The sequence below is a fragment of the Coregonus lavaretus genome, assembly GCF_964263955.1.
Source record: "Coregonus lavaretus genome assembly, chromosome: 10".
NCBI lineage: Eukaryota > Metazoa > Chordata > Actinopteri > Salmoniformes > Salmonidae > Coregonus > Coregonus lavaretus.
This window is the reverse complement of record NC_139997.1, coordinates 9,920,021-9,936,474: the sequence shown is the minus strand read 5'-3', so window position 1 is coordinate 9,936,474 and position 16,454 is coordinate 9,920,021. Positions and strand designations below refer to the sequence as shown.

At 42.7% G+C, this 16,454-nt stretch overlaps 1 protein-coding gene across 1 annotated transcript in view; it reads left to right on the top strand.

The window, feature by feature from the left end:
* Positions 1–923: 923 nt before the first annotated feature.
* The window catches only part of LOC311136029 (integrin alpha-1-like), an 88,188-nt gene continuing 72,657 nt past the window's right edge, over positions 924–16,454 (top strand). The window contains 1 exon segment of the mRNA XM_084170092.1: positions 924–1,014. Coding sequence (XP_084026218.1) covers positions 972–1,014 — 43 coding nt within the window. The 5' untranslated portion in view covers positions 924–971.

Genomic DNA, 16,454 nt, shown 5'->3' with positions numbered 1-16,454 from the left:
ACAGGCAAAGAACCCTTTTAAAACCCTTTTCTCTAAGAGTGTAGCCTAATTTATGGATGTTATTCCCCTGGCTACCATAAGAAACCCACAAGGATCTTCTCTAGAACATGCATAGTGAATTAACTGTCAGTAGGGTTTCAGTGAGAGTCAAACATCATACTATGCATGCTTGTCATAACTCCATAAACCAGGAGCATGCCCCCATACCTCTAAATCTAAAGCTAATGTCATCCTGTTTTTACAGCCCAGAAGGTAAAGCAAATGTAAAACGTGCAGATTGTATTATCCATAAGGAGATGGTAAAGGTTCTGTTCTTTACACAATAATATATTTTTCCCGAATGATCATTATAGCTGGCAAATATTTTTAGTGAAATAGTTCCATCAACAATTCGTGTGACCTCAGTTGCTTTTAATGTAAATTGGTTTTCTTTGACATTATCAGGTAGTTTTCAGTCATGTTGCTAGTTGCCTATTTAAACATGAAGTATCAGGGAAAGGTATAGGGCTGGGGGCACCTGCTATTTTTCCATCACTCCACAAGATGTAGCAAGGGAATAACTTTTGAAATAGGCTATGGAACATAACACTGGTGATGGTGGAGTCAGGCTGAACTGAAGTCTTGTGTGATGACTTCTTCTCCCGGCTTCGTCCACTCCACGCAGTAGCCTACGCAGCAGAAGAGGATATGGAGCAGTGGTGTGCCGTTGACCAGGAGAATAACACTTTTTTTTTAAAATTAACGGAATAAATGCCACAGTCTTTAAGTGACACTCACAGGGCTCCTCTTGTACGATTAAAATACTTCAAACGCAGATGCTAGCATACAGGAAATGCCATGCTAATTCTCAGAGTAGTTCAATCACCCCCTCACGCCTCTAGAGAGTTCTGTCTTCAGTTGAACATTGCGCGTCAGACGGGAAGGGTCGGAGAATACGAGCTCCAGCCGCGGTGGAGACTAATTATTCCAAGATGCTCGGGCAAATGCAATATTTGAAATTAACGACAGCACTCGGTAGGTGATATTTTCTGTGAATATGCATGTTATTACCAGTTTATTAGCCTACAAGCGAACAGTCTGTCGCGCGCGCATGTTTTACCTTCTGTGTGTCCACTATCCAGGTTCCAGTGCGCGTCCCACAGGCACACAGACATTAGCGGTGTACTCTATTATTAATAAGTCATAGTGACTCATAAAAGCATCCATTAGGTGTAAATGACTTTTACATTGAATTGACCCTTTTTTAACCTCAAGTAAGCAAGGGGGGGGGGGGGGGGGTACACCAGTGGAGTCTAATTTGGGCGCTTGAGTGAGTTGTGCAACTGCCTGTGAGAAAAAGTGAACATGCAAGAGTGAAGCAACTCTAGAACTGTCCTGGTTCCAATTAATTGAGACAGTTATAATGTCTTGGATTATTTTTTACTGTGCCTTCAGAAAGTATTCATACCCCCTTGACTTAATCCACATTTTGTTGTGTTACAGCGTGAATTCAAATTGATCAAATATGTTTTTTTCACACCCATCTACACACAATACCCCATAATGACAAAGTGAAAACATGTGTTTTTAATTTTTTGCAAATTTATTGAAAATGAAATACAGAAATATCTAATTTACATAAGGATTCACACCCCTGAGTCAATACTTTGTAGCAACACCTTGGGCAGCGATTACAGCTGTGAGTCTCTGGGTAAGTCTCTAAGAGCTTTCCACACCTGGATTGTGCAACATTTGCCCATGTATTATTTTTTAAAAGTATTCAAGCTCTATCAAATTGGTTGTTGATCATTACTAGACAACTATTTTTAGGTCTTGCCATAGATTTTCAAGTAGATTTAAGTCACAACTGTAACTCGACTACTCAGGAACATTCACTTTCTTCTTGGTAAGAAACTCCAGTGTAGATTTGTCCTTGTGTTTTAGGTTATTGTCTTGCTGAAAGGTGAATTCATCCCCCAGTTTCTGGTGGAAAGAAGACTGAACCAGGTTTTCCTCTAGGATTTTGCCTGTCCTTAGCTCCATTCCATTGATTTTTTTTCCTGAAAACTCCCCAGTCCTTGTAGCTCAACTGGTAGAGCACGGCGCTTGTAACGCTAAGGTAGTGGGTTCGATCCCCGGGACCACCCATACACAAAAATGTATGCACGCATGACTGTAAGTCGCTTTGGATAAAAGCGTCTGCTAAATGGCTTATTATTATTATTATTAATGATTACAAGCATACCCAAAAGGTAATGCAGCCACCACTATGCTTGAAAATATGGAGAGTGGTACTCAGTAATGTGTTGTATTGGATTTGCCCCAAACATAACACTTGGTATTCAGGACAAAAAGTGAATTGCTTTGTCGCATTACTTTAGTGCCTTATTGCAAACAGGATGCATGTTTTGGAATATTTTAATTCTGTACAGGCTTCCTTCTTTTCACTCTGTCATTTAGGTTAGTATTGTGGAGTAACTACAATGTTGTTTATCCATCCTCCGTTTTCTCCTATCACAGCCATTCAACTCTGTAACTGTTTTAAAGTCACCATTGGTGAAATCCCTGAGTGGTTTCCTTCCTCTCCAGCAACTGAGTTTGGAAGGGCGCCTGTATCTTTGTAGTCACTGGGTGCATTGATACACCATCCAAAGTGTAATTAATAACTTCACCATGCTCAAAGGGATATTCAATATCTGCTTTTCTTTATTTTCTTACCCATCTACCAATACAGTGAGGGAAAAAAGTATTTGATCCCCTGCTGATTTTGTACATTTGCCCACTGACAAAGACATGATCAGTCTATAATTTTAATGGTAGGTTTATTTGAACAGTGAGAGACAGAATAACAGCAAAAAAATCCAGAAAAACGCATGTCAAAAATGTTATGAATTGATTTCCATTTTAATGAGGGAAATAAGTATTTGACCCCTCTGCAAAACATGACTTAGTACTTGGTGGCAAAACCCTTGTTGGCAATCACAGAGGTCAGACGTGTCTTGTAGATGGCCACCAGGTTTGCACACATCTCAGGAGGGATTTTGTCCCACTCCTCTTTGCAGATCTTCTCCAAGTCATTAAGGTTTCGAGGCTGACGTTTGGCAACTCGAACCTTCAGCTCCCTCCACAGATTTTCTATGGGATTAAGGTCTGGAGACTGGCTAGGCCACTCCAGGACCTTAATGTGCTTCTTTTTGAGCCACTCCTTTGTTGCCTTGGCCGTGTGTTTTGGGTCATTGTCATGCTGGAATACCCATCCACGACCCATTTTCAATGCCCTGGCTGAGGGAAGGAGGTTCTCACCCAAGATTTGACGGTACATGGCCCCGTCCATCGTCCCTTTGATGCAGTGAATTTGTCCTGTCCCCTTAGCAGAAAAACACCCCCAAAGCATAATGTTTCCACCTCCATGTTTGACGGTGGGGATGGTGTTCTTGGGGTCATAGGCAGCATTCCTCCTCCTCCAAACATGGCGAGTTGAGTTGATGCCAAAGAGCTCGATTTTGGTCTCATCTGACCACAACACTTTCACCCAGTTCTCCTCTGAATCATTCAGATGTTCATTGGCAAACTTCAGACGGGCCTGTATATGTGCTTTCTTGAGCATGGGGACCTTGCGGGCGCTGCAGGATTTCAGTCCTTCACAGCGTAGTGTGTTACCAATTGTTTTCTTGGTGACTATGGTCCCAGCTGCCTTGAGATCATTGACAAGATCCTCCCGTGTAGTTCTGGGGTGATTCCTCACCATTCTCATGATCATTGCAACTCCACGAGGTGAGATCTTGCATTGAGCCCCAGGCCGAGGGAGATTTACAGTTCTTTTGTGTTTCTTCCTTTTGCGAATAATCGCACCAACTGTTGTCACCTTCTCAGCAAGCTGCTTGGCGATGGTCTTGTAGCCCATTCCAGCCTTGTGTAGGTCTACAATCTTGTCCCTGACATCCTTGGAGAGGTCTTTGGTCTTGGCCATGGTGGAGAGTTTGGAATCTGATTGATTGATTGCTTCTGTGGACAGGTGTCTTTTATACAGGTAACAAGCTGAGATTAGGAGCACTCCCTTTAAGAGTGTGCTCCTAATCTCAGCTCGTTACCTGTATAAGACACCTGGGAGCCAGAAATCTTTCTGATTGAGAGGGGGTCAAATACTTATTTCCCTCATTAAAATGCAAATCAATTTATAACATTTTTGACATGCGTTTTTCTGGATTTTGTTGTTGTTATTCTGTCCCTCACTGTTCAAATAAACCTACCATTCAAATTATAGACTGATCATGTCTTTGTCAGTGGGCAAACGTACAATATCAGCAGGGGATCAAATACTTTTTTCCCTCACTGTAGGTGCCCTTTTTTGAGAGGCATTGGAAAACCTCCCTGGTCTTTGTGGTTGAATATGTGTTTGAAATGTCAAGGAGTGTGAATACTTTTTGAAGGCACTATGTAGGAATATTATTATCAACAATTTGGTTTTTTTCTAAATTGTGATGTCTTGTATTTTGGAATACAATCAGTACTGGGAAAAATTGGGAAAGTACCTACAGTAATAATAAGTAATCTGAAGTGAATTAAATTGAGTTCCTGTGTGGTGTTGGCCCAGAGCCAGACCTCATGTCATGCAACCATGTGTGGGATTTCTGACACTGCCAGTCATGTAATAAATTATCAATATAATTCAATTTTCAATATTCCATAGACCAATTATTGAAAGTTTGCACATTTGGAACTTCGGCCTTATCAATTTGAACTCATTTCATTTTCAGACACTTTTAAAGCCTGTTTTGTACCGGTGTGTATTTGAAAACAGATATGCCTGTTGCTGGTAGTGACTGAACACTCAGTTATAAGTCCAGCAGTACTGAATTAACTTCTCAGGTCGTGTTCCTGTAGTTCTAAAAGGGGGGAAAGTACCAACAACGGATTGGAGACTGGTTCTGCTTCCCAAATGGCACCCATATATATATATATTCCCTATATAGTAGCCTACTTTTGATCAGAGCCTTATGGGCCTTGGTCAAAAGTAGTGCAGTATGTAGGGAATAGGGTGCCATTTGGGACACAGCCTGGGACTGGATCTGAAACCTTGAAACGCTCCTCTGTTACTGTAAAGTCAACAGTGTGAGCGTCCCTCTGATTCTCAAATTCCTACGCTCACATGGGACGCCGGCTCATGACCGTCATTAGAGAATTGAGTTAGAGATGCAGCTGGAGATAGAGGCTCACATTAGCCGCTATCACATCACACCAAGTCTGCGTCCCAAATGGTATCCTATTCCCTATGTAGTGCACTACTTTTGACCAGGGCCCGTAAATAGGGAATAGGGTGCCATTTGGGACAAAGACCAAGACTCTCTCTACTTAGGCTCTGGGTCCTCTCCCCACAGACCACTGACTGCACACCCAGACAGCCTCAGACAGTCTGGGTTGTGTTCATTAAACACCAAACGGAAGTAAACGAAATGAAACGGGGAGAGAATACTTGTCCAATAAGAAATGTTCTTTTACATTTTCTGCTGCAAAATGTTTTCCGTTCCATGCCCTAATGATTCTGACCCTATACTTTTTTAGTTCAGATGGAACACATCTACAGTAGAGGGATGACATCTCCTCAGTCCTATGCTCCCACCCTCAACCCTCACCCCTCCCCTCCTTGGAATAATGAACTTGTGAGGAGCTTTGTTTAGTGGTTACTGTCCTAGCTACTCATCCTGAGTATTGAACCCATCTATGGCCTTGTCTCTGTGAGCTGCCTGATTGTTTATGAATGAAGGGGGCTTGGCTGGAACCTACTGTTTGGGATCATGCTGGCCCAGGGGCCCACATGTGGTTGTTGTAGTGACAGCATTTAAACCTTATAAATTCAGAGATGGGAGTACAGGTGTTTTTGGTTTGGGACCTAGAGGAGAGTTCATCTGGCTTCAATCAGGGGTGTGGGACTGGGACAAGTGAACTTACTCTGGACACTTGAAAACACGCAGATGTGCTTAGCCATATGAATGTAAGAACACACACACACACACATATATATATATATATATATATATATATATATATATATATATATATATATATATATATACACATACATACATACAGTGGGGGGAAAAAGTATTTAGTCAGCCACCAATTGTGCAAGTTCTCCCACTTAAAAAGATGAGAGAGGCCTGTAATTTTCATCATAGGTACACGTCAACTATGACAGACAAATTGAGAAAAATAATCCAGAAAATCACCTTGTAGGATTTTTTATGAATTTATTTGCAAATTATGGTGGAAAATAAGTATTTGGTCACCTACAAACAAGCAAGATTTCTGGCTCTCACAGACGTAACTTCTTCTTTAAGAGGCTCCTCTGTCCTCCACTCGTTACCTGTATTAATGGCACCTGTTTGAACTTGTTATCAGTATAAAAGACACCTGTCCACAACCTCAAACAGTCACACTCCAAACTCCACTATGGCCAAGACCAAAGAGCTGTCAAAGTACACCAGAAACAAAATTGTAGACCTGCACCAGGCTGGGAATACTGAACCTGCAATAGGTAAGCAGCTTGGTTTGAAGAAATCAACTGTGGGAGCAATTATTAGGAAATGGAAGACATACAAGACCACTGATAATCTCCCTCGATCTGGGGCTCCACGCAAGATCTCACCCCGTGGGGTCAAAATGATCACAAGAACGGTGAGCAAAAATCCCAGAACCACACGGGGGGACCTAGTGAATGACCTGCAGAGAGCTGGGACCAAAGTAACAAAGCCTACCATCAGTAACACACTACACCGCCAGGGACTCAAATCCTGCAGTGCCAGACGTGTCCCCCTGCTTAAGCCAGTACATGTCCAGGCCCATCTGAAGTTTGCTAGAGTGCATTTGGATGATCCAGAAGAGGATTGGGAGAATGTCATATGGTCAGATGAAACCAAAATAGAACTTTTTGGTAAAAACTCAACTCGTCGTGTTTGGAGGACAAAGAATGCTGAGTTGCATCCAAAGAACACCATACCTACTGTGAAGCATGGGGGTGGAAACATCATGCTTTGGGGCTGTTTTTCTGCAAAGGGACCAGGACGACTGATCCGTGTAAAGGAAAGAATGAATGGGGCCATGTATCGTGAGATTTTGAGTGAAAACCTCCTTCCATCAGCAAGGGCATTGAAGATGAAACGTGGCTGGGTCTTTCAGCATGACAATGATCCCAAACACACCGCCCGGGCAACGAAAGAGTGGCTTCGTAAGAAGCATTTCAAGGTCCTGGAGTGGCCTAGCCAGTCTCCAGATCTCAACCCCATAGAAAATCTTTGGAGGGAGTTGAAAGTTCGTGTTGCCCAGCGACAGCCCCAAAACATCACTGCTCTAGAGGAGATCTGCATGGAGAAATGGGCCAAAATACCAGCAACAGTGTGTGAAAACCTTGTGAAGACTTACAGAAAACGTTTGACCTGTGTCATTGCCAACAAAGGGTATATAACAAAGTATTGAGAAACTTTAGTTATTGACCAAATACTTATTTTCCACCATAATTTGCAAATAAATTCATTAAAAATCATACAACGTGATTTTCTGGATTTTTTTCTTCTCATTTTGTCTGTCATAGTTGACGTGTACCTATGATGAAAATTACAGGCCTCTCTCATCTTTTTAAGTGGGAGAACTTGCACAATTGGTGGCTGACTAAATACTTTTTTCCCCCACTGTATATCTCAGATGCTTTCATTATGTTTTGTCAGTCTGAATGTCTCTAATCAATTTATGGGATGTAGGGCTTATGTAGCCAACTCAAAATAACAGATTGTGTGCATTCACGTATTCATGGAACTCACAGATGTGTGTGGTATGATACTTACAAAGGGTGTTCATTGAACATCTGTACATCTGTTCGCATACGCAATCAAGGAGTAATGTTTTATGTCTTTCAAATGAACTGTCTTTCAACTTACATTTTAGGGAACGCTCTCAAAAATCCCCAGAGAAGCGAATCCTCAACATTCTTTAGAGAAGTGAGATTTTTCCCTTTGCCGTATATCAGCATGTGTACATAGGTCCACAGTGTATCTCCCATCTCTCCTCTGCCAGTGTCACGATCGTTGATGAACGGGTCAGACCAAGGCGCAGCGTGATATGCATACATTTTTATTTGAACCGAATAAAAAACGACAAAACAACAAACGAAACGTGAAGTCCAAGGTACACAAACAACATACCTCACACGGAACAAGATCCCACAACCCACTAGTGCCAATAGGCTGCCTAAGTATGGTCCCCAATCAGAGACAACGAGCGACAGCTGCCTCTGATTGGGAACCACACCGGCCAACATAGATCTAGAAAACCTAGATCACTCTACCTGTCCCTGTTCTGTATGTCGTGTTTTGTAATATTTGTTTTGTGTCCAGAACTCTGGGTCTTGTTGTTCATGTCTGTTCTCTTATGTTTAGATAAGAACTGTACACATGTCTTTCATACCTATACACCATTCTTGTGTGTGTTCAATAAAAAATATTTGAACAGAAAACCTAGATCACAAACATAGAAAATAACACCCTGGATCAACAAATAAGAGTCCCCAGAGTCAGGGCGTGACAGTACCCCCCCCCCCCCAAAGGTGCGGACTCCGACCGCACAACATAAACATAACAGGGTAGGGGCCGGGTGGGCATTCCGCCTCGGAGGCGGATCCGGCTCAGGGCGTGACGACCTCTCACTCTCCGCCTCCCTGTTGCGCCCCTGGTCTGGTCTAGACCTCGGCGCGTTGCTTCCCCTCTCCTTCCTCCCACTATACTCCAAGCCCTGTCTGGACCCTGGTGTGGGAGACCCCGAACCTGGAGAGGGGCTGACGTCTGGGTCTGGACTGGAGTAGCTGACCAGAGCTGGATCAGGCACCGGTGGAGTGGACTGCTCTGGCTCCGGAGTGGAGCCGCTGACCGGAGCTGGACTGGACCCCGGTGAAGCGGATTGCTCTGGCTCCGGAGTGGAACAGCTGACCGGAGCTGAACTGGGCACCGGTGGAGCGGACTGCTCTGGCTCCGGAGTGGAACAGGCACGGGCCGTGCCGGACTGGACACACGCACCACTGGCTTGGTGCGAGGAGCAGGAACAGGCCAGACCGGGCTGGCGACACGCACCACTGGCTTGGTGCGAGGGGCAGGAACAGGCCGGGCCGGGCTGGCGACGCGCACCACTGGCTTGGTGCGAGGAACAGGCCGGGCCGGGCTGGCGATGCGCACCACTGGCTTGGTGCGAGGGACAGGAACAGGCCGGACCGGGCTGGCGACGCGCACCACTGGCTTGGTGTGAGGGACAGGAACAGGCCGGACCGGGCTGGCGACGCGCACCACTGGCTTGGTGCGAGGGACAGGAACAGGCCGGGCCGGGCTGGCGACACGCACCACTGTCTTCGTGCGAGGGACACGAACAGGCCGGACCGGGCTGGTGACGCGCACCACTGGCCAACTTAATTTATTTCACTGTCTGAAGGCTCCTTTAGGTATGGAATGCTGCTGCAGCTGATTTGATTAAAGCGCTAATTAATTTGCTGTTTGAAGACGAGTGGAGGGGTGGAGGCCGGGCAGTTTGTCTGAAGACATTAGTGGTCTGGCTGTATTTATGAGTCTGGAGAAGAGGAGACAGTCTGAACTGAACCCACAGACCAGCAGTCTGAATGATTCCCTTAGCAGCATCATCCTCTATTAGTAGTTCACTTTGTAGATGCAGTAGATGTTTGCACCGCTGCTAATTTAACATGCACTGTATATGCCAAAAATATTGTTTATTTTCATTCAGTGAACTCCAGCTTGCCTCATGCAATGAAACCAATGGAATAGTCCCAAAAGTGCAAACCCGCCCATCTTGCTCTCCAGCCGGTTCAATAAAAGTATTTGAAATCATTTTTAACAAAGGTTAGGGTATACCAGTGGAGTGAGAGAGGGAGTGATGGTCAAGCTTTGTCCAACAGACAGGCTGGCACTCCCTCCCCTTAACCCTGGCCCTGGCATTGAGGGTCTCATCTCGCCCTCTGCTCGGTTGGTCGTAAATCCAGAGCATCCCCTGGCAGAAGCCCCAGATCTCCCTAGAGATCTCACTCTGAACGTCTCCCTCCATACTTGGTGCCTAAAAAAACACATTCCTTTACTGGCCGTCTGACGGGCTGACCCACTGTCTACTGTCTTCTCTTTTATCGGCTCACATGAAACACTGGAAGCAAGCAGCTTGTTGTTGGTCACTGAGAACCAGAAACTACACTCTTAGAAAAAAGGGTTCCAGAAGGGTTCTTCGGTTGTCCCCATAGGAGAACCCTTTTTGGTTTCATGTAGAACCGTTTTGGGTTCCATGTTGAACCCTCTGTTGAAAGGGTTCTACATGGAACCCAAAAGGGTTCTTCAAAGTGTTCATCTATGGGGACAGCCAAAGAACCCTTTTAGGTTCTAGATAGCACCTTTTTTTCAAGGAGTGAAGATATCAAACAACCTCTATCAAACATCACTGTAACTGTATGCCAGTAGACACAATTATAATGCTTTGTAGGAGTTTCATGTCTATACACTTGCAATCATTTAACCGGACAAATAATTGGTTTGGAACTATCAAAATGTTTGTGTTGAATGTAAAATATGACAATCTCACTGTCAGGAAACCTCAGTAGAGTTTATAGGAAAACATCTCCTGAAATTCCACCAACACATCTCCTGTGTTAAAGAGAGAGAGAGGACGCTTGAACATTGTTATTCTCCCTTCCATGACAGTGTCATGACTCTCCCTGGGTGAGGATCAAATCAGTTTGGCAAATGGCCGACAACAACCAGACTCTCTGTGCCGGTCTTGATACCTTAACGCTGCCATAAATTAGAGAGGAGGAGAATCTATCTCTGGCATTCTAGTATGGTGAAAGGAAGGCCTTTGTTTCAGAGACTTTTTGCCACCCAAAAACTTCAACATCCAACAATGAACATTGGGCAATATATTTCAACATCCAAATGTTGGGAATGATGAGAAATGGAATATGGAAAATGTATGTCTATTTTGTGATGTCATTAAAAATGGTATAAAGGCGTTATAACGAAAACATTGTGACTTGAAGAGCTTTTACACTGTGTACAGTGCCTTGCAAAAGTATTCATCCCCCTTGGCGTTTTTCCTATTTTGTTGCATTACAACCTGTAATTTAATTGGTTTTTTATTTGGATTTAATGTAATGGACATACACAAAATAGTCCAAATTGGTGAAGTGAAATGAAAAAAAATACAGAAAAGTGGTGCGTGCATATGTATTCACCCCCTTTGCTATGAAGCCCCTAAATAAGATCTGGTGCAACCAATTACCTTCAGAAGTCACACAATTAGTTAAATAAAGTCCACCTGTGTGCAATCTAAGTGTCACATGATCTGTCACATGATCTCAGTGTATATATACACCTGTTCTGAAAGGCCCCAGAGTCTGCAACATCAATAAGCAAGGGGCACCACCAAGCAAGTGGCACCATGAAGACCAAGGAGCTCTCCAAACAGGTCAGGGGCAAAGTTGTGGAGAAGTACAGATAAGGGTTGGGTTATAAAAAAATATCTGAAACTTTGAACATCCCACGGAGCACCATTAAATCCATTATTAAAAAATGGAAAGAATATGACACCACAACAAAACTGCCAAGAGAGGGCCTGTTTCTTGTTTGTTTCACCCCAAAAAATATTTTGCATCTTCAAAGTGGTAGGCATGTTGTGTAAATCAAATGATACAAACCCCCCCAAATCCATTTTGATTCCAGGTTGTAAGGCAACAAAATAGGAAAAATGCCAAGGGGGGGAACACTTTCACAAGCCACTGTATATCAGGATTACATCCTTTACCTTGTGTAGAAAATATCAAGGAGGAAGACAATGTTTTCGTGAAGATAGGAATGTGATTTTAGCTTTTAACGAAATCATAGTGATGATAATACTTTTGCCTCGTAACTAGCCACGCCCGAGGGAGCTCAGAGAGCGTGTCAGTATGACGGAAACGCCCCTCTTTACCACAGTGCATAAAAGATTGAGATAAGAATGATCAGATCAGACTAGACGGACCTCAAGCTTCAGCTTTTGTCCATATTGGTCCCGACCCTGAAAATCAACACGAGGTGAAGATGACAAAGTTGCCTCCAGTAACAATCAATGTTATGGCTGAGTAGCTGTTCTAAGTACTGTATCTAAGAAGGTGAATTTAAGTGGGACCATCCTGTTACTCTCTTTAAGCCATCGTCTACTACACCCTCCCCCACAGGGGATCATCGACACGGCTGATTAGCCGTCCTCAGAAGACCACTTCCAGAATGAGTGAAAGGAAACAGACAACTAAGAAGAAGGACATTGTGACCTCTTGTGGACAATCTGAGCCTTACATCTAAAAGGCCATCCGAAAGAGAAGGCCCAATCGACCCCTTCCCACGAAGGCCTGGGTCCAACAGAGATACACGACAAAGACCTCCAACACGTAAATACATGCATTAATTTCCTTCCCAAACAGTCGGCAGTTCGGGGCAAAGTTTTAGGATTACTGTGAGTGTAGGTCCATGTGTATCCAACTGTTTTCTCTCCCTCTCTTTAACTCGCCATCTTTTGTAACAAGTGTCATATTGTGTTAGTCCGCTAGGGACCTGTTATCATTGTATTACGTTTCGAATCCCTATGTATACCGTGTACGTGTTTGTATCTTGTGTTATCATTTTTTATTAGTTAGTAAATAAATAATGAAATCAATTTGTGTTGTATGGAATGATCAGTAAGACCCAGGTTCGTGCAGACTTAAATAGTCTACGGCTTTCAGAATGGGACTGATATGAGGTAAATTATTAATAAATGACAAGAGATATCTAGATATCTTTAGAGTTAATTCGGGAAAAGGTAACTCGTTAAACAACTTTTCCCGTGGTGCCCCAAAATTCCTAATGAGTTAATTGTTACATGATTAATTGAATCTAGTAACAATTAAACATAGTAGGTAATTATTCGATAAATAATAGTCATCACAATATTGAAAGTCACGTCACGACAACGGCTACAAGACCCTCCCCCATCTAACACCTTCGGCAAATCAAATCATGCCTCCATTCTGCTCTTCCCCGCCTATATGCAGAAATGTAAACAAGATGTACCCGTGATAAGGACTGTTCAGTGCTGGTCTGACCAATCAGAATCCATGCTACAGGACTGTTTTTTGATCACGTGGACTGGGAAATGTTCTGGGTCGCCTCTGGAAATAACATTGACAACTACACTGACTCTGTCACTGGGTTCATCAGGAAGTGCATAGAGGATGTTGTTCCTACAGTGACGATTAAAACATATCCAAACCAAAAATCCATGAATAGATGGCAGCATTCGCGGAAAACTGAAACTGCGAACCACTACATTTAACCACAGGGGCCCCCCGGGGTGTGTGCTCAGCCCCCTCCTGTACTCCCTGTACACCCATGACTGCGTGGCTATGCACAACTCCAACTCAAACATCAAGTTTGCTAACGACATGACAGTGGTAGGCCTGATTAACAACAACAAGGAGACAGCCTACAGGGTGGAGGTTAGAGCCCTGGCGGAATGGTGATAACATCCCCCTCAACGTCAACAAAACAAAGAAGCTGATTGTGGACTACAGGAGACAGAAGAGGTTGCACGCCCAGGGCTCTAAATTATAAAAAAAATCATTGGTAGCACTGGTGCTCCAAATTTGAAAAAGTAAGGAGCACCACATGAACTTTAAGAGCACCAGAAAATAAGATTTGATTGTTTGATTGAGATTCAGCCTATACAGTCGTGGTCAAAAGTTTTGAGAATGACACAAGTATTGGTCTTCACAAAGTTCGCTGCTTCAGTGTTATGAGATATTTTTGTCAGACGTTACTATGGTATACTGAAGTATAATTACAAGCATTCCATAAGTGTCAAAGGCTTTTATTGACAATTACATTAAGTTTATGCAAAGAGTCAATATTTGCAAAGTTGACCCTTCTTTTTCAAGACCTCTGCAATCCGCCCTGGCATGCTGTCAATTAACTTCTGGGCCACATCCTGACTGATGGCAGCTCATTCTTGCATAATCAATGCTTGGAGTTTGTCAGAATTAGTTGGTTTTTGTTTGTCCACCTGCCTCTTGAGGATCTGGGGAGTTTCCTGGCCATGGACCCAAAATGTCGACGTTTTGTTCCCCGAGCCACTTAGTAATCTCTTTTGCAGTATGGCAAGGTGCTCCATCATGCTGGAAAAGGCATTGGTCGTCACCAAACTGTTCTTGGATGGTTGGGAGAAGTTGCTCTCGGAGGATGTGTTGGTACCATTTTTTATTCATGGCTGTGTTCTTAGGCAATGGTTGATTTAGGTGCAATCTTACTAGCAGCAATATCCTTGCCTGTGAAGCCCTTTTTGTGCAAAGCAATGATGACGGCACGTGTTTCCTTGCAGGTAACCATGGTTAACAGTGGAAGAACAATGATTTCAAGCACCACCCTCCTTTTAAAGCTTCCAGTCTGTTATTCTAACTCAATCAGCATGACAGAGTGATCTCCAGCCTTGTCCTCGTCAACACTCTCACCTGTGTTAATGAGAGAATCACTGACAAGATGGTCCTTTTGTGGCAGGGCTGAAATGCAGTGGAAATGTTTTTGGGGGATTAAGTTCATTTTCATGGCAAAGAGGGACTTTGCAATTAATTGCAATTCATCTGATCACTCTTCATGACATTCTGGAGTATATGAAAATTACCATCATCAAAACTGAGGCAGCAGACTTTGTGAAAATTAGGATTTGTGTCGTTCTCAAAACATTTGACCACGACTGTACAGTATTGGGCCTATGTGAATTCGAACTTATTTTGAAGCACATGTTGTGCCCCAGAAACTAATATGTAACACTGTAAATACATTAGTTTATTATAAAAGCTAAAACGTTGACATGAATACCTGTCATTGAAATGACAAAGTCATTTGTGGAATATTAGGTTTCTACATTGTGTAAAAGCACTATTTTCCTATTCAGATGCATTCCATAGAAATTGTACACTGTCTCTTTAAAAACGTCAAGTTTTTGCAAGAGATCTGTCATTGAAAAGATCTGTCATTCATTCATTGCTATGATCATTGATCTCCTGAAGAAGCTATCCCTTTTCCTTTCTCTCTGTGCCCCAAATGTTTGTTTACTTGTAAAGTTACCAGGTTGTTAGCTAGCTAGCCAACGAGGTAACATGACTGAACAAGAAAGTAATAAAGGAAAATATATATATTTTTAAAGGATATGTAATTTATGTATGTATGTATGTATGTATGTATGTATGTATGTATGTATGTATGTATGTATGTATGTATATATATATGTATGTGTGTGTGTGTGTGTATATATATATATATATATATATATATATATATATATATATATATATATATATATATGTGTGTGTGTATATGTATTTGCAAAACATATACGGGGGATTGGAAGTGATACAGACAATTACACTGATGGAAGCTACAATCTATCTGCAATATTAGAGCTGATCTACCCACACACAAAAAAAGTGTAAACAAATGGTGAATCATTTGAATCACGTCATAACATATAAGGTCCAGAGTTTTACCTGGTTAGGTTACCAGATCAGGAAAAACTACGGGCCCCAGAGTATTTTTTCTGCCACACCTGTGGTGCCATCAGACTGTTGAACAGACATCACTAGCCTGCTACCTGCACGGTACTCTACCCTGTACCTTGAGATGAATGCCTCATGTATAAAGAGACACTGGTCACGTCATATACTGTTTATAAACTGTTGTTTACTCACTGTGTAAACTGTGTTCTCGCCATAGCTCATCCTAATATACATACTGCCTACTATTTTATTTTCCTAATTCTATATTGTCTATACACACCACGTATTTATAATTTGTTGTTCTGACATTTCTTGATTCCTTGTTTAGATTATTTGTGTATTTGTATTGTATTTGCTAGACATTCTACTACACTGTTGGAGCTAGTAACAAAAGCATTTCGCTGCACCTGCTATAACACCAGCAAATCTGTGTACGTGTCCAGTAAACTTTGATTTGATCTGTTTTTGTGTATCATGATGTTGACTGTATACGGTATGCTCATAGTGGTGTGGATATGGAGGAGCGAGAAAAGTGTCTCTGTCATTTCCTGTTGCTGTCAAACAAAGGAAGAATTATTAGGGGACTTATTTTTGTTAGCATGTTTCTGTACACAGTTGTAATGCTTTGGCTTGCATCTTTACTCAGAAAGCGATCTTGAAAAGGTTGGTGACCACTGCGCTAATGTGTGAGAAACAGCATTGAAAACTTATTGAAACATCTTTAAGCAGCAGGGGAGGCTAGAGCTGATCTGTCATCATATGTCATCATGATTCTTTCTAAGCTGAACTCACGGGCGGTCAAGCCATGTCAGGAAGTCATGCCTCTCAGATGGCTGACGCCGGAGCCACTCCACAGAGCCATGATGTCATAGTTCCTCTCTCT